The sequence below is a fragment of the Ursus arctos genome, unplaced genomic scaffold (genome assembly GCF_023065955.2).
Source record: "Ursus arctos isolate Adak ecotype North America unplaced genomic scaffold, UrsArc2.0 scaffold_11, whole genome shotgun sequence".
NCBI classification, from domain to species: Eukaryota; Metazoa; Chordata; class Mammalia; order Carnivora; family Ursidae; genus Ursus; species Ursus arctos.
In genome coordinates, this window is record NW_026622775.1 from 45,090,617 (window position 1) to 45,118,232 (window position 27,616).

A 27,616-nucleotide genomic window follows, 5' to 3' on the forward strand; every position below is an offset into this window, starting at 1 on the left:
AATCTAGGGATGTACTGTATGGTGACTAACATAATGTAATAAAAAATTATTATAAAAAAATTTTAGGGTGTCGCAAAATCAGTACAATATTGCATTTCTACCCAGCTTCACTGTACTTTTGTTACTCACAATAACAAAAATTCAATAACAGAAATTTCCTCAGTATTCATTAAATCTTTTATATAAACATGTGCTTTATCATTAACAATAGCTGCATGGTACATTTGATAGATGGCGGTATGTATACATGCATGTAATAATACCTCTCCAGCCACTGGCAGTGCTTTAGTACACTTAGATAATGCTCTTTTTTTCTGCTTGGCCCCCAGCTCCTATAATAATCCTACTGTCCCCCTGGGATCTGAATACCATAAGTTTGGAAGCAGTGTTATTTTATTATAGACTGTTAGAGCATGAAGGTGGCATAGAAATTATGAAATGTGATGGTTCTTCTTCTGAATTACCATAACTACATAGGGAATCTTAAAAACAAATATTTTGAGACTATTGCAGATCTAAGTAAACATCACTGAGGTAGAATTAGAGATTTAAACTAATCACTACTCTTTCCCTATTGTCAAATGAATCCTTCATTAGTGGAGGCATATTTGCTTGTAAATTTGGTAATTTCCTATATCCCCAAATCAGGCCATAAAGTGATGCGCTAGTAAGAAATTGGCTCAAAAAGAGAAGACCCTATTATTATAAAAGGTCTCCCCCAAAACAGTTGAGATGCAAACATAATAGGAAATGCTTACAGTGACGAGCACACTCCGTAGTCCCAATATTCCACACTACCCCTCGGATTCTTAGACTTCTAGATGTAGGAATTGTGTCTAAATTCTTGGACGGTGATAGGGTGCTGTGTGGTGGCCAGCTGCAGCCCAGATGGCCAGTGTGCGGTGAGCCTCTGAATTTTCTCCCATTCTTATGAAATGTGCATGATGTTTTTCAGTATACTTCTGCTCTGACCTACGACGCTGTGCAAGTGATGACTGAAGCTTTCCGCAACCTACGGAAGCAGAGAATTGAAATCTCCCGAAGGGGGAATGCGGGAGATTGTCTGGCAAACCCAGCAGTCCCCTGGGGACAAGGCGTAGAAATAGAAAGGGCCCTCAAACAGGTTAGTCACTCAAAATGATTGTGAATGTGACTTAACAGTGGACACTGTTTTTTTCCTCTACGTTAGTCTCCTTGCTATGTTTAATGTAAAGTGAATATTATTTCCTAACTGCGTGAAGGTAGGTTGAAGGGTGAAAAGCAATCTTGTAAATGTAGTTTTCGGTTTTTTTTTTTTTTAAGATTTTATTTATTTATTTGACAGAGATAGAGACAGCCAGTGAGAGAGGAAACACAAGCAGGGGGAGTGGGAGAGGAAGAAGCAGGCTCATAGTGGAGGAGCCTGATGTGGGGCTCGATCCCATAACGCCGGGATCACGCCCTGAGCCGAAGGCAGACACTTAGCCGCTGTGCCACCCAGGCGCCCCTGTAAATGTAGTTTTCTTAACCTGAGCCCAGTGACAGTAATCTGTACAGTTTGTATCTTCGGTTGCAGTGAATTTGAAAACTGTGCTGCTTTCCCATTTTCTCGTTAGGTTCAGGTCGAAGGTCTCTCAGGAAATATAAAGTTTGACCAGAATGGAAAAAGAATAAACTATACAATTAACATCATGGAACTCAAAACGAATGGGCCCCGGAAGGTAAATCATTAGTGATCTAAAGGCAGATTTCTTTCTGCGAGGAGCTGAGTTTGCTGACCCATCACCTCTTCTTCCAGAGAGTCCTGGAAATGCATATTCGCATAGGTAGCCTTTATCTACTTCCTGAAACAGATACATTTTTAAATATTTTTTCTAAATCTAATCTGTTCATTTCTGGTAAGTAATACTGCAATGTAATCTTCAAATGACTGTGAATAGAGCTCTTTTTTTTCTGTTTTTTGATCGAGGTATAAGAAGTTTAATGAGAAGAAAAAGCAGCTCTCTTGTTATGGTTCAGAAGACAAAACATAGTTGGTGCAAATATGCATTCATGTTTTCATTCAGTACCTTTTCTTTTCATTGTTATGGATAAAATTTCACTGCTTGGATTTTATTTCTATTTCTGTATGATCACTCCCAAACATATTACCCTGGGAAAATATGAGAAGTGAACGTGAAGAGACAAGCCGTTTTTAAGAAATGCTTTCGTTTCATTGTTTTTATAATCTCTCTTTCTATTAGTCGCAAAGATAAAAGACACATCTTTGTTTAAAAGAAGCCCAGTTAATGTAGATATGATTTTTGACTCATCCATGAGTTTGAAATACTTCAGTGCTTGGCTAATAGAAAGATCATTTATCCACGCGTCTCTCTCCTGTAACCTTTTTCAGATCGGATACTGGAGTGAAGTGGACAAAATGGTGGTTACCCTCACTGAGCTCCCTTCTGGAAACGATACCTCTGGACTTGAGAATAAGACTGTTGTTGTCACTACAATTTTGGTAATTAGCCACAGATGCCTGTGCCTTACTGCAGTTTTTCTTGTGAAAAATATGTGCCAACTGGAATTGCTGTTTGTATTTTAGGATAATAGCAAATATAGTACTGCTTTGGCACTCTTTTAATCATGTACGGCGTATTTACTCTGTCAGAAGGACCACACAGCATTAGCTAAAGCATTCAAAGTATTTCTTATCCTCTTCAATACTGAGATTTAGCTTGACAGAAAATTCATACGCTGGTGCGTCCACAAGGGTGAACAACTGAAGAAGGTCTGGAAGAGCGTTCCTTGTATTTCCTCTTGTGCTTTACCTTTCACTTCTCATGCAATTCTGGGTACATTTTATCTTTACATTTATTAATAATGTTGGCAATGTCTCTTTCTTGGTAAGATGAACTCCTTAAAGAGAAGGATAATGTCCCTTTTTTTAAACCCCAAATCTCAACACAGTCATTGGCACATAGCCAGCACTGAGTGAATGAGACAACGTTGAACTGAGTCTTGACCATGTAGGCTCTGGAGAGATGGAAGGTAGATGTAGATTATCATGACAAGCTGTTGGTGAAATGAGGTGGAGGAAGTGGGGTTCACTAATAGTACATGATTTTGCAACAAAAAAAATCGTATTTTATTTTACTAAGCAGTGATAGAGTAAAATTGTGGGATTCGTTATTCTAACAATATTGAGAAGAAAAATATAGGTAGGTTAATAAGGGATTTGAAAAAAAACATGGGTTGGCATTTGGAAATATCTTAATAAGTGTAAGCTCTGACATGTGAGGGCTTTTGCCTCCATCATGACATGGAGACGGACTATCTCACCAAACTCTCAAATATGCTTGGTGACACTTTCCAATAGAGAATTTTGGGCTATGTTGAATCATTCTCATACTTCATTTTTCTTATGTTTACAGGGGGACGCTGCTCTCCATCCTTGTAATATTATCCTAGGCTATTATATCTCTTAGATGAAGTGAGATGTGAAATCTGAGAGGGTAGCCTCAGTACCTCACCATGGCAACAATTCTTTAGTCTGTACTTTACTATGAACCTGATTTCCACATGAATCTTATCCTTGAAGCAGCAATACACAGGGTTTTGGGTGAATGCTGGTTCTTGAGGTTGGCATAACCTTAACCTAGAATAAGAGTATGGCAGATCCAGAGTTGAATAAAACAGATAGTGCGCAGCATTATTCCTGTCTAAGCTCTAGAAGTTGACAAACATGATAAAAGGACATGCGAACAGTTTGAGTTTCTTGTTTACTTTGGTATGGCTAGATACAAGCCATATTAATGAAATATAATGCTAGACATTTGAGGACCTTTATTTCAAAAGTATTATGCTTAATTTTTTTCTGCTGATATTTTCCACCTTTGTATTCTACAATTTCTCTGGCTAACAGAGAATAATTAAACCAGAAGATTTGGTTCAGTGAGAGTAATTAACACAGCTATTTTTTTTTTTAATCAATGAAAGCACTATCTTTCCATATAGGAATCTCCGTATGTTATGATGAAGAAAAATCATGAAATGCTTGAAGGCAATGAGCGTTATGAGGGCTACTGTGTTGACTTGGCTGCGGAAATCGCCAAACATTGTGGGTTCAAGTACAAGTTGACAATTGTTGGGGATGGCAAGTATGGGGCCAGGGATGCTGACACGAAAATTTGGAATGGGATGGTTGGAGAACTTGTATACGGGGTAAGTAGAGCTCTTCTCACAAATAAAGTCATTCAGTTTGAACTCTTGTTGACAGAATGCCCCCCTTCTCTGCAAAGTACCTCTATCCGAGGTGGTTAGTTTCCCACGTTACTGAAAAATACTATCTTATTTCCTTGTGAGGATCTGAAAATTAAGGATAAAGTCAGAAGCAACCATACACACTAAATGAGACAGACATTCTGTCTTGAAGCATATGAACCGTGTGCATTGTTCAAAGGAGCCAAAGACATAGATTCAGTGTAATTGAGAGATGTAATTATCATAATCAAGTCAGATGGGTATACTGTGTATTTATAAAAAGGAGGGATATTTGGGGAACAAATTGCTTTTTTGTTTATTCTTTATTGGGACTCTGCCAGGGAAATAATTATTGACATTTCCCTGATTTCCTTTTCTTCTCTTTTTGATCCAGTAATGTAACCATGATTCCTTTCTGGCCATGACTCTGGGTACTATTACTTTCATTTGTTTCCCTTACAGAAAGCTGACATTGCAATTGCTCCATTAACTATTACCCTTGTGAGAGAAGAAGTGATTGACTTCTCAAAGCCCTTTATGAGCCTCGGGATATCTATCATGATCAAGAAGCCTCAGAAGTCCAAACCAGGAGTGTTTTCATTTCTTGATCCTTTAGCCTATGAGATCTGGATGTGCATTGTTTTTGCCTACATTGGGGTCAGTGTAGTTTTATTCCTGGTCAGCAGATTTAGCCCCTACGAGTGGCACACTGAGGAGTTTGAAGATGGAAGAGAAACACAAAGTAGTGAATCAACTAATGAATTTGGGATTTTTAATAGTCTCTGGTTTTCCTTGGGTGCCTTTATGCAGCAAGGATGCGATATTTCGCCAAGGTTGGTTACTCACCTGCTTCAACTTTGTGCATTTTAGGTCTCAAGTGGACATTCATGGTGTTTATGAATTCACTATAAAGAAGTAAACAGCTGCCGACTACCTGTCCAAGCAGTTTAAGACTCTTCAGGACAGACTCTTACTGTTGGCATAAGTCTGTGAAATATTTGAGCAATATTCTTTGAATGTTGATCATGTATTTCCTGGTGAAATTATACACACCATGGAGAGGCTATAAAATGCATAAGGTTCCTATCATTCCATGCCTTCTTGGAGGGGTACCGTGTTTTTGCTGCATATTCTCATTTTACAGTCATCTGTGTGTTGATCCACAGACCTGTATATGGGAAAATGGGCAACAGTATTTATTAACTACAAAAGCAACAACTTGTTTACAAAACTTCATTGGCATACATCCCATCTCTTTTATTTTCCCATTGTTAGCTCATGCAGATGGTATCAGAGAGATACTATAATTTTTTTTTAAAGGTTAGGTTGCAGAATTAAAGGGAATGTACGATAAGATATTTTCCAAGTATTTAGAAATACATGGTTGGGTAATAATGATGACTGATTCACTGCAGCTTGTGCTATATTCAGTAGTAATACACACACATAGTGGAATACATTTCTACACCTCTAGTCTCATTATGATGTATCAGGTACTGCACTAGGATGCCTAAATATAATGAATAGCTCACAAAATACATATTGCCTTTGTTCATGTTATATACATGAATAAGAAGTATAGCCATATCTGGCTCTTTGGAAGAATAAACCATGCTTTTTCTAGTATGATTCTTCACATTTGAAGCCTAAGTTATGGTCCACATGGCACATTTCAATCTAGGTTTGATTATATTCCTTTGATTCTGTGAGATATCTTAACTAGTAAAGGGGATGATTTTTCTAACACTATTTCATTATGTTGTTAGTTTCTGAGCACTTTGGGGATAACTGATTAATTTCAAAAAGGCTATATGAGAAACCCCAAAATTTGTATCTTTTGAGTCTTTTTTTGTATACTCCACCCAGTGAGATAAATTAAATATATCATGTATGCAGAAATTATTAATGACTTATTTCTCTGTTAGTAGGATACATTGTTACGAATTATTTGGACCTAAACAATCTTAATTCCATAGATTCCCTGTGACTTCTTTATGGAACTGCACTGAATTAGAAATATGCCAATGGTATTTGCATGGCATATATGAAAAACAATTTTAATATATACAGTATCGAATAATATAGAAATATATAATAATGCTATATATAATAATATAATATACATAAATATGATGACCGCCTACAAAATATATGAGATTCATAGTTTATCTCTGTATTTAGTTTATCTGATTTAAGTTAAAGACATAAAGAGAAATTTCTAATAAAAGGGAGAAAATATTAACAAATAGGGATCTCAGAGAATATTCTGGTCCATAAATAATAATAAAATTATTCTTCTTTGGTAAGAAGGCTACCGAAGTGTAATGTTACTTTAATCCTGAGATAAAACTCAATTATCCTAGGGTAAACTATGCTCTGCCTTTTGATTAAGTAAGGAGAAGGGTATGAGGTTCATTATAAAGTAGGATATATTGATCTGGGTTCTTGTAGATGGATACTTAGATTTGTTTGCCTTACTCCTCATGCCTCATGGCTCCGAAGTTAGTCGTTTTGGTGTCCAGTGCTTGTCAAGGAACAGAAAACATTTACAGGGGCTGGAACACAGGGAACATCTAACAGTCTGTGTTACCCCAGGATCCACCATGACAAACAGACAACTTCTAATTTTCAACAAGCCTGTTTAGTAAAATATGGCCTTTTATCTGTGCTCTGGATGTCATTCATGAGTCATGACTTACTATAATTTCACATATAATAATTTTTATTTCCTGGTAAGATAAATAGATCTTAGACAGTATATTTTTCCTTGTTATCAACTGATTTATTTTTTGCTACACAATATATATAAGCAAAGTTTTCTTTGCTAAAGAATTTTAAGTGTACATATCTTTCATTCTATATTATAAGGGCATTTCAATATTGAACATACTGCATAATATTGGCAAATTTAATGATTTTTTTTAAAACAAACCGAACTATCTTTTTTTACAATGCAATGGTGGTTACTCCAGTTTAGAAAAGAAGAATAGAGAAGCATAGTATCTAATAATAATAATAATGATGACACACAAAATGCACCGATCACTTCGAGATACACTTTAAATATTTTGAAAGATATTTATCACCTCTTTTCAAGTACAACATGGTATGGAACTATATTATTAATATTAATAAAACATTTAAATTTTAATCAAGAATCATTTATTGAACTGAATTGGTCATTTTCCTGAAGTTAAGTTTAGAATATGTTACCTATAGTTTTCTGAAGCCTAGAACTACAGAAATTGTGAGGGCAAAATGCTATAAAGTTGACTTCTATTTTCCTGCTTGCCTCTGTTTTTTTCCCCATATCTCAAAAGGAATCCAATGAATAAAAATGCCATTCTTTAAACAATTATTTAATATAGATTTAAAAGAAATGGTAGGATAAAAAAAAAAAAAAGAAATGGTAGCATATTGTGCTTGTTTGTGTGCCGATTCAGAGAGGTGAAGATTTGTTTTTAATTAGAGAAACCATTGTTGTCTGTCACCATAAGACATAAATTGAATTTGCCCCCTGCATAAAATTTCTCAGGAACTCTTTCAGAAACATTAATTGATCCTTTGAAAACACTAACAAATGAATAATAAATTGCTCAAGAATTTTCTTTTTTGAGTGATGTGTAAGTTCAATAATTTTTTTGAGATATCTTGTGAAACTCTAAGTAAATTGGCATATCTAAGTTTATTAAATCTGACTTAAGCACTGGAATAGAGAATAACTTATATCTTTAACTGGTGTTTATTTTACAAATGGAACAGAATTACTTATAAAAAAGATTCTGAAATACATTGCCAATTACCATGCAGTTTATAGTGTCAAAGCAATTACTAAAAAGTCAGCCTTGTTTTAAGGAATTTGAGCTGCCCTCTTAAATATGGGGGACATGGCCTGTAATTATACCTTCCACTGTTATGGAATAAATAGTGAACATTTTGAGAGTGGCTGTATCTACACAAGAGGTTTCTTAAATTTAACATGTATTTAATACCCTTTCCAGGATATAAGAGAGAAGTTAACTTTCTTCCATCCTATCATATTTATTTAATTCTTTGCATCTCTCAGAGACTGTGATAAAGGCTCTTAGTTACATTTTTTTCATTGCTCGCTCACTTTCTCTCTTTCTCTTTTAGCAATAGATGTTCTTAAAAATCTTTACTTTTAAATAAGCTTCCCCACTTTTTTTTGACTTCCAGAATAGTTAATTCTACAAAGGTGTATTTCTTACTGTTAAATGTCAGGAGGTCTGTTTTAGGCCATAAATTACCAAACGTTTGTAATTTAAACTTTTAGAAATGTTTCCCCTTCACTGTAACAAGTTTAATTGTTAGACGTAACAAAGTTATTAACCTAAAATGTTATTGTATTGAATTGTTAATATTACTTAAATCCCTTTACTTTTTAATCCCTTTATACTTAGAATCTCGCCAAATCTTTCAAAATAATAAGCTATGTATCAGTTTCCATATCTACATAACTATACCTCTGTAGGGTTTAAAGTAAATTACTAGGGATCTATTAAGCCTTTAAAAATATTTTACATATGAATTTATGGTCAAAGAAATATTATTATTTTATTATATTGCAAATTAGGAATTTGTATCTCGGCAAACGTTTTAATGTCTAATTTTTTTCCTTGAGTTGTCTTTTTTTCTTAAGCAGGAGGCACAGAGGAACAGGGTGGTAGCAGTCCATGCCAGGAAGCCTCAGATTTTTATTCATTAAGAATTATATTTTGTGTCATCCCTTTGTTTGTTGTATCATTTTTTCCCCATTTTCTATCCTGCACTGTATCTAAAACCTATGTTTTTGCACACACAAAAACCCAATGAAATTTTGGACCTTTCTGAGGGTTTTGGAACTTCATTGTCTGAATTAAGGGGAGTGTTTCTTCAGTTTAATCCTCATCTATGGTGCACATTCTTTTATTTTTAATATTTGATTTTGTTTGTCAACATTATTGTGAGTTTTGCGAGTGATGTTAAATTCTCTTGTTCATGTGTACTTATGTCATGAAATGGATAGTAGGATGGGCGTTGGCTGGATTATTTGCACATTTCTTGAAATTGCTTCATTATGAGATGTCGTACCATAGACGATTTGGTCATTATAATTATGAAAGAATCTGAGGAATCTGAAGTTTTGGCCTCTGGGTGGCTCATTAAATCTAGCTAATTTGTATTCCTTACCCAGAATGCTTAATAATTTCCAGTTTTACTAACTAGCAGATATATTGAAAAGTTTTAAGTTAAATATTCCCATATAAGTCAATATTTGCATTATATTGCTAACTTGTTTTTTTAATTAGGTCATTCATTTCACTTTACAAATCCATTTCATACTTGTTATTAGATCCCTCTCTGGGCGCATTGTTGGAGGTGTGTGGTGGTTCTTTACCCTGATCATAATCTCCTCCTACACGGCTAACTTAGCTGCCTTCCTGACTGTAGAGAGGATGGTGTCTCCCATCGAAAGTGCTGAGGATCTTTCTAAGCAAACAGAAATTGCTTATGGAACATTAGACTCTGGATCCACTAAAGAGTTTTTCAGGGTAAGAGATTCTGCTTTGTTAATTTCTGATTTTGATCTTAAAATTTGACCATTTTAAATTTTGTCCTCCCTCCCTCCCTCCTGTGCTCTACACGACGGTACTATGTGATAGTAACCCCCATCTCTGTCTCTAACTCAATGTCTGTTCTGAACCTCGTTTTTATACCCCTCTCTTCCCCATCCCTATCCTTAGCTCCATCTCTATTTTGTCATGCCTAACAGGTCTAAATGGGTAGCATCATTACAATGTGTCTATTAAATATATTCTACTTTTCAAAAAAATTGTAACCATATGGTATTTGTTTATAGGACAAGCCCAATAACCTGATGTCAGTATAATTTTCTTTCATTTCTTTCTTTCTTTCTATGCTCTTTTCTCTATATAAGAACTCAGTCTATTAAAATGTTTAATGCAGCTAATAAACTTAGGTTTTAGGCAAATATATATAACATATGATGATCTCTGATAATCCAACAAAATCTTTGAATGTATCTGAATTTGCTTGAGTGAGATCTAGGGCACTCCAGAATTAGTATAATCTGAAGACTGTTTCATCTACCTTGCCTCTGGTATCTTTTCCAACTAACTTAAGTTAAGTAGATATATGATAGGAAAACAAGTTGGGGGGCAGACCACAGCCGATAATAGACATCTGGGTATGTGTCAGGAGCGCAGGACCTTGAGGCTTTCTTTAAGCACTGCAATTTAAGCACAGAAGTGTGGTCAATCTATCAGCAGCTACTTTGACTTTAATGCAGTTCTATGTATGAATGTTATAATACAAATTTGCTACTGATGACAATATGCTTCCGTTTATGAACATATATGTAATATGTATATAAATACTCTTAATGTAGCACAGTGTTCTAACTTGATCATAATAATGGATCTATTAAAATAAATTAGAATATTGTATGGTTCTTAATGAGAAGTATATTTTGAAGCAGTTTTTATTATTTGTATCCCAGTACAGCTTTCATTTATTTTATTGATATATTTTGTTCATATTCTTCCTCTTGAAGTGAATGAAGTATGTGAATGAATAAGGTACCTGCTATATCATGGTTTATTTAGTGCTACTTAATGTTGGTTAAGATAATCTTAATTATTTCCAGGTACTGTCTTACAGATTGGTATACATATATTGAGAGTTACTATCATTAGCTTGTTTGCACAACAGTAGTACCAAGTACTCTCAACAACTGTGCATTCACATTTCCTGACCTTCACAGTATACCTTAACTCAGTCAATCATAGAAACATATATGTAATAATCAACATGCCAAGATTTCATGATTGGTATACTCAAGTTCCCTCGTAGACAAGATGAGAAGGCTAGATGACTCTGGGAAAAGAATGCTGTTACTCTTGTGTTTCAGTGCACTCACTCCATGAAGACCGTGGTTCCCATAGGCAGTATATTCATGTATACGTGTATACACTTGCCAGCATAGTTTGTGGTGTGCCATTTGCCAACATAAGATTGCAGACCTTACCCTTCCAAGAGTAGCAGGGAAGTGATATTGAGTAATTAGGCAAACTGATATCTTTTAGTAGCATAGCTTTCCAAAACAGTTTCTTATGATTATCTCTTTGCTTATTTATTTATTAAAGTATAATTAACAGGGGTGCCTGGGTGGCTCAGTCGTTAAGCGTCTGCCTTCAGCTCAGGGTGTGATCCTAGGGTCCTGGGATGAGCCCCTCATCGGGCTCCCTGCTCCGCTGGGAGCCTGCTTCTTCCTCTCCCACTCCCCCTGCTTGCGTTCCCTCTCTCACTGGCTGTCTCTTTCTCTGTCAAATAAATAAATAAAATCTTTTTAAAAAATTAAAAAAAATAAAGTATAATTAAGATACAATGTTATGTTAGTTTCCGGTGAACAATAAAATGATTCAACAATTCTATACATTAATCAGTACATTAACTGTACTCTTAATCTCCTATATCTACTTTACCCATCTCTGCCCCCACCCCCACAACCACCAGTTTGTTCTCCGTATTTAAGAGTCTGGGTTTTTTTCTTTGTTTGCTTGTTTGTTTTGTTTTTGAAGTTCCACATATAAGTGAATTCATTTGTTGTTTGTCTTTCCCTGACTTATTCCATTTAGCATTATTCCTTCTCAGCCCATCAGTGTTGTTGCAAATGGCAGGATCTCATTCTTTCTTATGGCTGAATAATATTCCATGGTGTGTATATACCACATCTTCTTTATCCCATTATCTTTTTGAATCTCACATTACTTCTGCCTGATAATCAAGGCAATGATTTTTGTTTGCATACCATGCATTATTAAGCTAAATCTCAGATAATTTTATGGACTTGACCAAATTCAGGCAGCTGGTAAGTGTGCTGAGGCCTTTTACCCCTATAGGGTTCTTTCAATATCCCATCTTTACTTGCAGATAAAGGTCTCTGGGTTTATTTTGCTGTGCCCGTGCTCACTTTAGGTTACATGTGTGTTTGTGTGTGTGGCACTGCAGAATTACAATGGTAGAAACTCAAGCAGGGCTTCACACTTCCTTTCAACACACCTTCGAAGGGAACTGTTGCTGAATCAGCTTTGGTTAGGTCTCAATGCATATAACACTGTAGTCAGCTTCTCCATATCTAGAGAAAGAAGAACATGGCCTCAAAAGTACTTAAGAGCCACACTAGTTATTCTATTAGTATTGATTCCCAGAAGCTAACATCACCACATCAACAGCACACATCACCAGGGCGAATAGGAGCTTATCATGTTAATTTTTGCATTGACATATATGACATGGTTATAATTTGAGAAATTATGTATACAAAAGGTTTGTTTCTAAAAGTTGGTTTCAATAAAAAGGTGCTGCTGAATCATGAGTAATTTTGAATAATTTTGCTAACCATATTAATCTTTGGTAATTGGATTCCATGATGATAATAGTGAGGACAATCTTATTTTTGCTTTTGACTCCCAAAAATATTTTATGGGATACAGTGGCTTTCCAGCTGTATTCATCACGCCTCCACCTTTTCACATAAAGTTTACTGCAATAGAATATGGAGATGGAATAAGAGCTCCCCTTTCCAAAAAAGAATTTCTCTTTAGAGTGTTATTTAAAATGTATTGGATACGGTGAGGCTAATTCATAGACATTATGAAAGGAAAATATAATTGATTTTCACTAACATTCTTTCCCTTAAATCCTCGGGTATTTATAATTTGTCTATTAGCTGTAGTCTGGTTGAATTTCTAAGCTTCTGGTGGAAAATGCTACATGGGAAATTCTCCTTGCTTCTATCTCTAAAATTAACATTCACCACACATCTTGGGTTGTCCTCTCTCAACTGTCCTTTGACTCTAGGCATGCCTGGGGCTCCTGTAAGGTGGATTCAGGACAGAGTGAAAGCTGGCAGATTGATTATCACGGTGCCCGGTCTGTCAGGAAAGGAGATGTAGATGAAGGGGGCTGAAGTTAGACTGAAGACATGTATTGTACTTTTTGTTCCTTGGCCATCTGTTCTGCTTACTTTCAGACCTAAGAAAGCTAATTACATGTGGAAGAAAAATGTTTACCATTTTTACCGTTTGCTAATATTTAAAGTTCTAACAGTTATCTTATGTTTCCTAATATAGCTTAGTTTGGCTTCATTGAAAACGTTTTCCTATTATACTGTTTATGACTAGGAATTTTATTATTTATATTATTAAAAATTTTCTACTGTCTGAGAGTTTATCAAGCCAGTTATTTGTTTTTATCACACCAAGAGCTTTGGATTTAGTCATTGGAGAAATTGATTTGAGAAGCCAGGTCATGGTCTAAATTTTCAAGATATGTAACTAGCTAAAGAATGAAAAATAACTTGTTGTCTTTTGTCGGAACATAACAAATGTCTCCTAAAAGTGTATCTTTGTTGGGATGAAAGCACATTATTTAAAATTATAAGATGAATATTTTATCCTTTATAGGGATCTATCTGTTTTGTCCTAAGATGATATGAGTTACCCAGTTTAAGTCTAAAGTATTTTCAGATTTCGGGTAAATAGTTTAATAAACTGTATTATAATAATATTGCTTTAGTAAAGTCAGTAAGTGTGCATGAACTTCAGAATTCCAATTTCAGCTGTAAATTTTCTAACTTAAAATCAGGGATAACCAGTAAAACAAATATGAATGAAATATTTACATTGTTCTGCTAGAGAGAGACAATAACTGGAGGACAACCTTGTAACCACCAAGAGGCATGAGGAAAAAGACCCTGCATCTTCATTTTCCAGGGTTTTCTTCTATGAAACTCATGTGCATCCTTGTGCAGAGTGAATGATAAAGTCTGACTCATTTTGGAGCCCTGGTCATCTCTAATTATAGTGCCACTGTAGCACACCTATAATTAAGAAAGAATTAGGCTTTCAATTATAAACCACTATTTTTAGACTTTCACATTTTGATAATTTCTTCTCTCAATAAAGGAGGACAGGTCTTGAATGAGATGAGTCTGAGTAGAAAATGATTTTATAGGACCTATATGCATTAGGTTCCTATAGAAACATAGGTTTGGGGTATAGGAAATGGCTTAATAAATAGACCTGTCATTGACCAGTCAATCCCTGAAACACAATTATTACTTGCAGATAAGAAGTATTTCTGCATTCCTATGCTAAACCCCCCAGACTTCAATCTGTTTATTTCCTCTGGTTTTCTCTGGAAGGAGGAGGGACAGGGTGTATTGTCTGAATAAGTGATCTACTTTAATTATTCTGACTTTGGAAGAAAAAGATTCTAGAACATTTTCAGAATAGAAGTATCCTCCTTCTCATTTAATGAAGTTAATTATTGCATTCTCAGAAGAGATAGTTAGTCTGATAATCCATAAAACTATACTGTTGTTACCCAGCATTGTAGGCTTTTATAGAACTCATAAATAGTGTAAGTGATAATGCAGATGTTTCTTACCTGAGTGAAAGGACTAGTTTGAAATTTTCCTTTCATATATGTATATATAAATCTTCATATATAAAAAATATACATGATTTATTACCATATGACATGATCATATATATATGATTTGCCATAAATAATCACAATTACCAGAGAACTATAGTAATTTAAATTATATTTTTATTTTATTATTTTTAAATTATTTTATTTATTTATTTATTTATTCACTTATTTATTTAGAGAGGGAGAGAGAGGTGACAGGAGGGGCAGAGGAAGAGGGAGAGGGAGAGAGAGAATCTTTTTTTTTTTTTAAAGATTTTATTTATTTATTGGACAGAGATAGAGACAGCCAGCGAGAGAGGGAACACAGGCAGGAGGAGTGGGAGAGGAAGAAGCAGGCTCTTAGCGGAGGAGCCTGATGTGGGGCTTGATCCCATAACGCCGGGATCACGCCCTGAGCCGAAGGCAGACGCTTAACCGCTGTGCCACCCAGGCGCCCGGGAGAGAGAGAATCTTAAGCAGGCTCCACGCCCAGTGCGGAGTCTCACAACCCTGAGATCATGACCTGAGCCAAAATTAAGTGTCAGTTTCTTAACTGACTGAGCCACCCAGGGATCCTTAAATTATCTTTTAAAAGGTTATAACATTTTTTCAACTTCTTCTGTGGCCTCAATACATACCTCTACTTGTATTTACATATAAAAACTTTGATTGAGGGGTGCCTGGGTGGCTCAGTCAGTTAAGCCTCTGTCTTCAGCTCAAGTCCTGATCCCAGGTTTCCTTGGATCGAGCCCCACATCTGACTCCCTGCACAGCAGAGAGTCTGCTTCTCCCTCTGCCCCTCCCCCTGCTCATGCTTGCTCTCTCTCTCCCCTCTCAAATAAATAAATAAAATCTTTAAAAAAAAACTTTGATTAAACTATGCTTATGCATAAAAATGTTTAAGCTATTATAACAGCTTTCCTATGGAAATGCATTAAGTGCTACTTTGTTAAAGTTGCATTTTGTTTCATTTGTTGCTTGTGTTCAGCAATAACATAATTTCTTTATTGATATTTTACAGGACAGATGTCACTGATCTGTGGTGGCTCTTTATAATTATTTCATTACATCTAACTAATGACTTCTCTACCACAGCTTCCAACATATCCCCTATTTCTATGTAGGTAGAAACATATATATATATATATATATATATATATATATATATATATATATATATATATATGTATGTACATATTTGTGTACATATTTAAGTATATATACTTATGTACATACACATATATACACACATATATATATTTCTAGGTTTCTATATATGAATATATGTATGCTTCTAACTTTCTATATATTAATGCATATACATATATATATCTTTCAATATTTTGGAAATGAAATGGGTATAGCCATATGTGTCTGTGTATATGTATACACACACATATGTATAGCTACTAATATCAAACTAGGCTCTTTACAGACCTCTCACTCATGCTTAAATATTTAAATGTTTTCTAAACTACTAATTGCTAAACAAGAGCTGAATGTGAATAAATTAGCAATAAGCACTATATGGATATGTTGTAGGTCACTCATGCCATGGTTAGTCATATTATTAGAGAATTTTCTTCTTAAATTTCTTGAAGGAACCTGATTATTGCTTAACCATCTGCATAGCTGACAGTTCTGCATGTTTAAGGCTTCTCTAGATGATCCATAACAAGTTGAAATCATTTCTTCGATGGTTGTCAGGTTTTTTTCTGATATTTAAATTTTTCTCACCATTGCACAAAACCCCTGGAAACAGTATTGAAGTCTCAAAGACTTTAAGAATACATTTAGTCTAAGCTGCTAAGTAAGCTTTTGTTCTTTCATTTCAGCTAAATGTAGCTGGTTTAACAGTGTAAGAAAGGTCAAAATGTCCAATGTTTCCTTTAAAAATTAGTGTCTAAGTTAAAGACCTTGCAGTGTAGTCAGTAGTTTCCAAATTTGTAGGAATATAAATAAATGCATGAGAGACCATACTGAACCATGTTTTCTGTGTTCAGTGTGCCATGGAAGGAAAAAAAAAAAAAGAATGTGTCTATTTGCTGAATTATGATTATTGTGCAAAGCTGTGGCTTCTTCCAGAGTAACTATGTTATTTCAGACATCCTCCTCTTTCCATACTAATGCTCAGCAAACTTAGTGTGCACACCATCTGATCACTTCACATAGAGAACACCCTTGAGATACAGAGGGGAAATGAGAGCTCATATTATCCACTGGGTGAATAATTTGACTATAATCAGATTACAGAGGTTTTCTTTATTGTCCAGATTAAAGAGAAAATACTCCTTTCACAGTACCATCAAATCATGAGGACAGTTATTCTAGCAGAAAAGGTTCAAACAGTGGAGAAATTTCAAAATTAATCTCTCATCTCAAAACATTCCCCAAATTCCTGTTTAGATGCCTCGGAGAAGATCAATATCGGTATAAACCTGTAGAGGTACCTTAGATGATGTCATGGGTTCAACTTGCTCTATTTTTGTGTTTAAAAGAATCATTGTTTAGTAAAAGAACTAGTGTGGTATTCATACTAGTTGCCATAGTAATTAATGCAGTCTCAGAGTTCTATAGAAAAGAGGACTGGAATTGTGCAGTCCTTTGACTATATTGGAATCAAAATCTGAACTAAATATAAATATTGTTAATAAAATTTTTAGAGTTCTTTAATTAGACTTTTGATATATGAAAGAAACCTTGATACTAACGTAATGTACAATTCATGTTTCCAGCATATAACATTGCTCCAGATCATACTGAGTGATTACCAAAAACAGATTGCTAGTAAAGGTGGCTGCTTATTTTCACGGGGAAATGAGAGTTTAGAAATAAAATGGTAATTGGAAAAATCAAATGTCACAGTCCCAAAAAATGATATTTACGATTTCATTTTAAGAAACAGAGAAAGGGTGAAGGGAGTGATGTCAGTAAGATGGTGAAATCGGAAGCTCCAGACCCTCTTTTTCCCACCAGAGACACTGCCTCAGCAGCACAACACTGACCAGTTTTCTTTGTGAGAAATCCAGAAACAAGTTAAGGGGCTCCTGAAAACCAAATGAGTGTAAAGCTAGTCATGTCAAACTCCGTAGGAAAATTCATGGCATTCACCATAATCTTCTTTGGTACTGTGCACAACAGTTGGGAGAAAGCACCTGCTCTTGGCTTCTCCCAGAGGGAGAGAAAGTGAAGATTGGACTGTATGTCCATGTTCTGACTTTTTAGAGGAACTGCTTTCTGTGTTGCTTGATTCTAAATGCTGATAAGAAGGGCACCAGGTTGAGGACTGCTGAGGACAAAGGCAAAAGTTTGGACTAGCACACATTCACTCACCATAGACCCCCCTCTCCAGCTCAGTGTGGAAAAAGTGGGAAAGAATCTTCAACTCCCAGCTTCCCTTTCAGGAGGAAAAACGTTGAAGTGTGGGTGCAACGCTTTGGCTTTATTTGGGGAGAACGACTGCCTGAGGGACTGGTTTCTGTCTTCCCGTCTCGGAGCACTGATGGGACCTGGCAGATACTAGACACCTTTGGGCTGCTGAGAACAAAAGAGAACTGGATGGTTGCTGCTGCTTCAGAGGACTTGTGGTACAGCAAACAGAAGCCAAAACAGCTTGGCAGCTCCTCCCTTGGAGGAGGGAAGAGGAGAGTGGAACGTGCATCCAATGTTCTCGCCTTTTGGTGATGTACTCAAAGGACTGGTCTTTGTCTTGCCTAACATGGAGTACTAATTGGGCCTAGCGTACTCTACAAGCTGGGGCCACAAAGAACAAAAGAGATCTGGGTGGTTGTGCCAGCTCCAGAGAACCAGCAGTACTGCATACAGATACCAAAAGGAGCAAGAGATTATGAGCTCCTGAAGAAAGACGCTCACAAGTCCCTCTAATTGAAAATTTACACATACAAGTCCAAAGAATACACATCCACAGAAAAGTTTTGAGAAGGCTTCAGAATATTTAACCAGGCTGATTGGTGAAGATCTTTTCCTATACAAAGCTAATCCATAAAGACTGGAAAAGGTGGCTGTTTTTAAAAATGCATGATCCCAAACCAAAGTTATAAGGCCATGAAAATCACAAAGAAATATGGCCCAATCAAAGGAAAAAATTAATCTCCAGAAAGTGACACCAAAAAAAAGGGAAAAAAAATCCAAGTATGTGAATTACCTGACAAAGACTACCATATGACTGTCACAAAGAGGCTCAACGAGCTCAGGAAAATGATGCGTGAACAAATTGAGAATTTCAACGAAGAGAAAACATTTTTAAAAATAGATTTTGGAAATGAAGAATACAGTGTCTGAATTGAAAAATTCACTATAGGGATTCAAAATCATACTTGACCAAGCAGAAGAAAAAATCAGCAAATTTAAGACAAGTCATTTGAAATTATACAAATAGAGGGGCAAAAAAAAAAAAAAAAAAAAAAAAAAAGGAAAAGGAGTGAAGAAAGCCTAAGGGGCATTCAAAAGGACTAATATACACAACATGGGTGTCACAAAAAGAGAAGAGAAAGAAAGGGGCAGAAAGCTTATTTAAGGCAGTTATGGCCCCAAACTTCCCAAATTTGGGGGAGGAAAAAAGTTCATGAAACACAAGGATTTCTGAGAAGGAGGACCCAAAAATGTGTGTACTAAAAAACGCAATAATCAAATTGTCAAATGTCAAAGAAAAAGATTTTTGAAAACAGGAGAAATGTGACTTGTCACATACATAATGAGCATTAATAAGACGACTAGCAGGTTTATCAGCAGAAAGCTTGTAGGTCAGAGGGAGTGAGATGATATATTCAAAGAACTGGAAAAGAAAACTACCAACCAAGAATACTATATTTAAAAAAACTGTCCTTCAAACATGAAAGAGAAATAAAGACTTTCTCAGATAAACAAAAGTTAAGCAAGATCATCAACACTAAAACAGCCTTGCAAGAAATATTAAAGGGAATCCTTTTAGTTGAAATGGAAGGATGGTAAACATCAGCACAAAAGCATATGAAAGTACAGAGCTCATTCATAAAGGTACCTATATAGAGTAATACAGAATATCATAGTACTATAGTAGTTTTGCCTGAGTCTTTTTAATTATGGTATATAGGTTAAAATATAAAAGTATTAAAAATGACTATCTAGAGTATGTTAACTGATACACAATATAAAAATATTAATTTGACATCAATAATATAAATTATGAATGGGGAAATAAAAGAATAGAGTGTTTGTATGCAATCGAAGTGAAATTCTTAAGCCTAAAATCATTTTTTATGGCTATAAGATGTTTTATGTAACTTCCATGATAACTACAAAGAAACAACCTACACAAAGAAGTAGTCGGTGTGTCACTACAAAAAAAACCCCAAAACAAACAAACAAAAAACCCCAATGAAACACAAAGAAAGGCAGCAAGACAGGAAAAGATGAATAAGAAAGCCACAAGATGGACAGAAAACAATTCACAAAATGGTAGGAGTAACCTATCAGTAACTTTAGTGTAAATGGATTAAACTCTCCAACCAAAGATATAGAGTAGGGTACCAAAAGGAGCAGGAGATTATGAGCTCACCGGAGAATTCTACCAAATATTTAAAGAAGAATTAGTGATAATCCTTTTCAAATTCTTCCAAAAAATAGAAGAAGAGGGAGCAGGTCTGAACTCATTTTATGAGGCCAGCATTGTAAGAGAAAACTGGAGGCTGATAGCCCTAAAAAATATAGATGCGAAAATCTCAGCAAAATATCAGTAAACCAAACTCAACAGCACATTAAAAGGCTCATAGATGACCAAGACCAAGGTGGAGTTATCCCTGAGGTGCAAGGATATTTCAACCTATGAAATGTAATTGATGTGATACACCACAATTACAGAATGAAGAATAAAAATCTCATGATGATCACAACAGATCCAGAAAAAGCACTTGATAAAACTGAGCACCCTTCCATGATAAAAATAATAAACTAGGAAGGGAAACAAATTACCCCACATAATAAAGTCCACATATGAAGCCCACGGCTGACAGCATACTCAATGATGTAACTGAAAGTTTTTCTTCAAAATCAGGAACAAGACAGGTATGCCCACTTATTGCCACTTTAATTTGGCATAGTATAAGAAATCCTAGCTAGACCAATTAAGCAAGAAAAAGAAATAAAAGACACCCAAATTGGAAAAGAAGTAAAATTTTCTCTGTTCAGAGATCACATGTTCTTCTTCTTTTTTTTTTTTTTTTAAGATTTTATTTATTTATTTGACAGAGAAAGACAGTGAGAGAGGCAACACAAGCAAGGGGAGTGTGAGAGGAGAAGCATGTTCCCCGCTGAGCGGGGAGCCCAATGTGGGGCTCGATCCCAGGACCCTGGGATCATGACCTGAGCCGAAGGCAGATGCTTAATGGCTGAGCCATTCAGGTGCCCCAGAGATCACATGTTCTAATACGTAGAAAACTCAAAGGATTCCACTAACCTCACGCCCCCCCAAAGCTGTTAGAACTAATAAATTCAGTAAAGTTGCAAGATGCAAAATATTCAAAAACTGGTTGCATTTCTATACACTAACAATGAACAATCCAAAAAGGGAATTAAGAAAACAATCTCATTTACAATAGCATTGAAAGAGTAAAGTACTTAAGAATGAACTAAACCAAGGAGGCAAAAGAATTGTTCATTGAAAACTCCAAAAGATTGCTGCAAGAAGTTAAAAAAGACACAAATGGAAGAATTCCTTGTTCATGGATTGAAAGATTTAATATTGTTAAAATATCTATACTACCCCATGATCTATAGATTCACTAGAATCCCTATCAAAATCCCAATGTTGTTTTTTGCAGAAATAGAAAAAATATCCTAAAATTCATATAGAATCATAAAGATTAAGAAATAGTTAAAACAATCTAAAGAAATGGAAACAAGCCTTACATTCCCTGACTTCAAAACCTATTAGAAAGTTCTCATACTGGCCTAAAGATGGATTTATAAAGCAATGCAACAGAATAGAGAACCCAGAAGTAAACCCACGTGTATATGGTTAAGTGATTTTTGACAAGGATCCAAGACTGCATAGTAAGGAAAGGACAGTCTCCTCAGGAAAGGGTGTCGGAATAACTGGATACCCACATGCAAAGAAATGAAATAGTATTCATACCATACACAAAAATCAACTCAAAGTTGATTAAAGATTGAAAAGATCTGAAACTATACAGCTTTTATAAGAAAATATAGGAGATAAGCTTCATGACGTTGGTCTTGGCAAAGATTTGTTGGATAGGACACCAAAAGCACAGGCAACAAGATGAAATGTAGACAAGTGGACTAGATCAAATTAAAAAGCTTTTGTACCGCAAAATAAACCATAGCATGAAAAGGCATCTATGGAATTGGAGGAAATATTTCAAACCATGTATCTAATGAAAGGTTAGTATCTGAACTATATAAGGGACTTTTACACTCAATGGCAAAAAAAACTACTAACCTCATTTAAAAAAATAGCAAAGGAGATAGACATTTCTCCAAAAAAGACCTCAAAGGGTCAAGGTATATGAAAAGATATTCAATGCCACTAACCATCAGGGAAATACAAATCAAAACCACGATGAGGTATTGCCTCACACCAGTTAGGAGAGCCATTAGAAAAAAAAAGTAAATAAAAATAAAAACGTGCAGAAACTGAAACCCTTGTGTATTGTTGGTGGGAATGCAAAATGATGCAGCCCCTATGGGAAACAATATGCAGTTTTCTGAAAAAGTTTAAAATGGAACTACCACATGATCTAGCAATCCCACTTTTAGGCATTTGTCTAAGCAAATTGAAATCAGAATCCCAAAGAGATATTTTCACTACCGTGTTCATTACAGCATTATTCACAATAGCCAAGAAGTGGAAACAACCTGTGTCCGTTGATGGATATTTGGAAAAAGAGAGTATAGTATATTATTCAGTGGAATATTATTTAGTCTTTTAAAAAAGAAGGAAATCCTGCATCAAAAGCTAATGATGTACTGTATGGTGACTAACATATCATAATAAAAAAAATAAAAAAATAAAATAAAAAAAGAAGGAAATCCTGTCATGCTGCAACATTGATGAACGTTGAGGATGTTATGCTAACTGAAATAAGCTGGTTACAGAAGGACAAGCACTGTATGATTCCACTTATGTTAGGTATCTCAAGCAGTCAAACCCGTTGAAGCAGAAAGTAGAAATGTTATCATAGCTGGAGGGAGGAGGGAATTGAAAGTTGCTGTTCAGTGGGTATAGTTTCAGTCATGCAAGATGAAAAAGTTCTAAAAACCTTCTGTACAATAATACCCATATAGATAATATTGTACTGTATACTTACAAATTTGTTAAAGATAGATTTCATGTCATGTATTATTTTTTACCACAATAAAAAAAAAAAACCTACCCCAGATAACACACACAAAAAACAAAACAAAAAGAAAAAATAAGGAACGAACCTATCTTATTAGGAGGTGTTTTGTAGTATTAAAAAATTTAAATTCATAAATGGTTGATGTTCCTTCTTACAAGGTAGTGACTAGAATTCAAAAAAAATGGCAGATTGGTATTAAAAAAAAATTAGAGGCAGGCATGAATATTTATACTTTTTCAATATTAAATATACCAGTCATGAGGTAGATAGACACATAAGTGCACAGAAATTTTAATGTAGTTAGTACAATATAGTATATATTTAATAGATATAATAAAGTACATATTAAGGTGGCTAGTATATTCACATATATGTGAAATTACTTATATATAGTCATTGTCCTGTATTTTTTTGCTCCAACTCGCTTTCTTGATAGTCCTTTATTCTTGACATGGCAAATAAGGGGACTTTATGATAAATCCTTTTATATGGAAGGCAATACCTTAATGATGAAATGACTTTGAACTTTTTATCTGAAAAGATTTGTATCACTGTCTTTAAAATGTTTTTTGCAGGATACAGTAAACTTTCCGTATTGGGTTAGTAGCATGATAGTGGAGGGTAAGAAAGGTAGAAAATACTGTAGTATTTGATTTGCTAGAGGGATTCATATTTATAAGCCAAGGGGCCCAACATGTCTGTATGTTAATGATATTTCATCGACACTCTGTGACTTTTGCTACCCTTTCTCCTTTGCTACCGTTTTCTTGTTTTACTTCCCCTGAGTGCCAAGGTTTTTTTGTTTCTTTGCTTATTTAAAAATCAAATTCAGCGATTTTCTTTTTTTATTAAGTTTTAAATTTTAATTCCAGTGTAGTTAATGTACAAGGTTATATTAGTTTCAGGTGTATGGTATAGTGATTGAATAAATCGTATACATCGCTCAGTGCTCATCATGGTAAGTGTACTCTTTATCCCCAATTTCTTTTCACCCATCCCTCCACCCACCTCTCCTCTGGTAACCATCAGTTTGTTCTTAAGAATCTGTTTCTTGGATTCTCTTTTTCCTCTGCTCATTTGTTTTGTTTCTTAAATTCCACATATGAATGAAATCATATGGTATTTGTCTTTCTCTGACTGACTTACTTCACTTAGCATTGCACTCTCTAGCCCCATCTATGTCTTGCAAATGGCAAGATTTCATTCTTTTTTATGGCTAAATCGTAATATATATATATTTCATATATATATATATATGCCACATCTTCTTTATTCATTCATCTTTCAGTGGATACTTGGGCTGCTTCCATATCTTGGCTATTGTAAATAATGCTACTGTAAACATAGGAGTGCATGTATCCCTTTGAATTAGTGTTTTTTTATTTGGGGGGTAAATACCCAGTAGTGTGATTACTGGATCATAGTTTAGCTGTATTTTTAATTTTTTGAAGAATCTCCATACAGTTTTCCAGAGTGACTGCACCAGTTTGCATTCCCACCAACAGTGCAAGAGGGTTCTCCTTTCTTTGGATCCTTGCCAATACCTGCTGTTTCTTACGTTGTTGATTTTAGCCATTCTGACAGGTGTGAGGTGATATCTTTGATTTACATTTCCCTGATGATCAGTAGTATTGAGCATCTCTTCATATGTCTGTTAGCCATCTGTATGTCTTCTTCGGAGAAATGTCTGTTCATGTCTTCTGCCAGTTTTTTAATTATTGAGAGTATGAAAAAAAACCACAAAAGCAGTAAAAATAAGTATTTCTGTAAAGTTGGCCACGTGATTCATAATATAAAAGGTTATAAAATATTGCACCATATTGGGGAGGGGAGAAGAGGAGTAAAGAATGGCTTCACATTTAGGCAACCATCATTTTTTTTTCTAAAATCAAATTTTCTTAAATAAAATTAATAAGAGAAATTTGGTCATTGTGTTGGGATTTCCTTATTTTCTTTGTGTAACTTCAGAGTACCGAGACACCAATCTGAAGCCTGAGAATGGGACATGTAGTAGTATTTACTTATTTGCTGAAATAATAGTATGTTGTTAAAGAATACAGTGCACATGCTGTAGTAGTGTTTCTGGAAATAACTGTGCTCCCCTGAAAATTTGTTCATTCATAACAAAAAAGAATCTCACAGTCTTTTAAATTAGATAATTAACCAACAAAAAGCAATTTTGCCCATAATTGCATACATCTTTTAATTGCTTAAGAAAGGTTATACTTAAAATTCCCTATTTCTGTAGATGCCATGTTGAGGTTGGACAAAGAAGCTCCATTAAAGTGTTTTAGAAGCAAACTCTCACATAAAAGATCAAGTTCCTTCTATACATGGTGATCTCAGGTGGCATCAGCATTTTCATCTTTAAACACAGGGCTTGGGTTATAAATTACCTCTCAAATTCTATTCATGTTTGAAACATTGTGACATTTATAAAGAATTAATCATGCAAACTATTATTGAATATATCTTATGAATGCTAACTTGCCACTTTCCTTAGCATTAAATTTCGTTTTGTTACTTTTTATTGTTACAGTTTTTAGAAATTTCTTTGAAACTAAAACTTGGTTCCTAAGTGTTTTCGTTCATTGGTCCTATTCTGACTTTAGTAATTGCTTTCTTTTTCATATGACACATAAATCAAATACATAAGATAACTCATCTTTTCCATAAATTTTCTCATCATCTAACCTAAGAATTCTTAATTCCTTCCACCATTCTTTATTAAATTATATTTTCAAGCCCTTTATTCTGGTATCTATCTTTCGAATGTAGCTTTTTCAGTATTATTCTTTTATTTATTTAAATTCAATTAGTCAACGTATAGTACATTATTAGTTTCAGATGTAGAGTTCAATAATTCATCAGTGTATAACACCCAATGCCACATCACATCACCTGCCCTCCTTAATGCCCCTCACCCAATTACCCCATCCCCCACCCACCTCCCCTTCAGCAACTCTCAGTTTGTTTCCTACAGTTAAGAGTCTCTCATGGTTTTTCTCCCTCTCTGATGACTTCCCATTCAGTTTTCCCTCCCTTCCCCTATGATCCTCTGCACTTTCTTATATTCCACATATGAGCAATATCATATGATAATTGTTTTATCTGATTAACTTATTTTACTCAGCGTAATGCCCTCCAGTTCCACCCGCACTGATGTACATGATAAGTATTCATCCTTTCTGATGGTTGAGTAATGTTCCATTGTGCGTGCACGCACGCGTGTGTTTGTATTCCAAATCTTCTTTATCCATTCATCTGTCAATAGACATCTTGGCTCTTTCCACAGTTTGGCTATTGTGGACATTGCTGCTATGAACACTGGGGTACAGGTGCCCCTTTGCATCAACACATTTGTATCGTTGGGATAAAAACCTAGTAGTGCCATTGCTCGGTTATAGGTAGTTCTATTTTTAACTTCTTGAGGAACCTCCATACTATTTTCCAGACTGGCTGCACCAGCTTGCATTCCCACCAACAGTATAAGAGAGTTCCCCTTTCTCCACATCCTCACCAACATTTGTTGTTTCCTGACTTGTTACATCCAATCTGACTGGAGTGAGGTGGTATCTCATTGTGGTTTTGATTTGTATTTCCCTGATGCCAAGTGATGTGGAGCATTTTTTCATGTTTCGTTGGCCATTTGTATGTCTTCTTTGGAGAAACGTCTGTTCATGTCTTCTGCCCATTTCTTGACTGGATTATTTGTTTGTTGGGTGTGGAGTCTCATAAGTTCTTTATAGATCTTGGATACTAGCCTTCTCTCTGATATGTCATTTGCAAATCTCTTCTCCCATTTCGTAGGTTGCCTATTAGTTTTGTTGACTATTTCCTTTGTTGTGCAGAAGCTTTTTATCTTGATGAAGTCCCAATAGTTCATTTTTGCTTTTGTTTCCCTTGCCTTTGAAGACATGTCTACAAAGAGTTGCTGAGGCCAAGGTAGAAGATGTTGCAGCCTAAATTCTCCTCTAGGATTTTGATAGATTCCTGTCTCACATTTAGGTCTTTCATCCATTTTGAGTTTATCTTTGTGTATGGTGTAAGAAATTGGTCCAGTTTCATTTTTCTACATGTGACTGTCCAATTTCCCAACACCATTTGTTGAAGGGATGGTCCTTTTTCCATTGGGTATTCTTTCCTTCTTTGTCAAAGATTAGTTGACCATAGAGTTGAGGGTCCATTTCTGGGTTCTCTAGTCTGTTCCATTGATTTGTGTGACTGTTTTTGTGCCAGTACCATAATGTCTTTTTTGTTTTGTTTTGTTTTGTTTTGTTTTGTTTTGTTTTGGGGGTTTTGTTTGTTTGTTGTTTTTTGTTTAAATTCAATTAGCCAACATATAGAACATTATTAGTTTCAGATGTAGAGTTCAGTAATTCATCAGGTGCATGTAACATCCAGTGCTCATCATATAACAGGCCCTTCTTACTGTCTTGATTACAATTTTGTAATATAGCTTTAAGTCCTGCATTGTCATACCATCAGCTTTGGTTTTCTTTTTCAACATTGCTTGGGTTATTCAGCATCTT

General features: G+C 35.2%; 1 protein-coding gene across 2 annotated transcripts in view; it reads left to right on the top strand.

Annotated features, from left to right (window-relative positions):
* GRIA2 (glutamate ionotropic receptor AMPA type subunit 2) overlaps window positions 1-27,616 on the top strand; it is a 149,690-nt gene that overhangs the window by 105,519 nt on the left and 16,555 nt on the right. For both annotated transcript variants that reach the window (XM_044384426.3, XM_044384427.3), the window contains exons 7-12: window positions 956-1,123; window positions 1,596-1,700; window positions 2,372-2,482; window positions 3,979-4,185; window positions 4,687-5,057; window positions 9,578-9,776. In XM_044384426.3, the coding sequence (XP_044240361.3) occupies window positions 956-1,123; window positions 1,596-1,700; window positions 2,372-2,482; window positions 3,979-4,185; window positions 4,687-5,057; window positions 9,578-9,776 (1,161 nt within the window). The remainder of the gene's footprint in view (window positions 1-955; window positions 1,124-1,595; window positions 1,701-2,371; window positions 2,483-3,978; window positions 4,186-4,686; window positions 5,058-9,577; window positions 9,777-27,616) is intronic.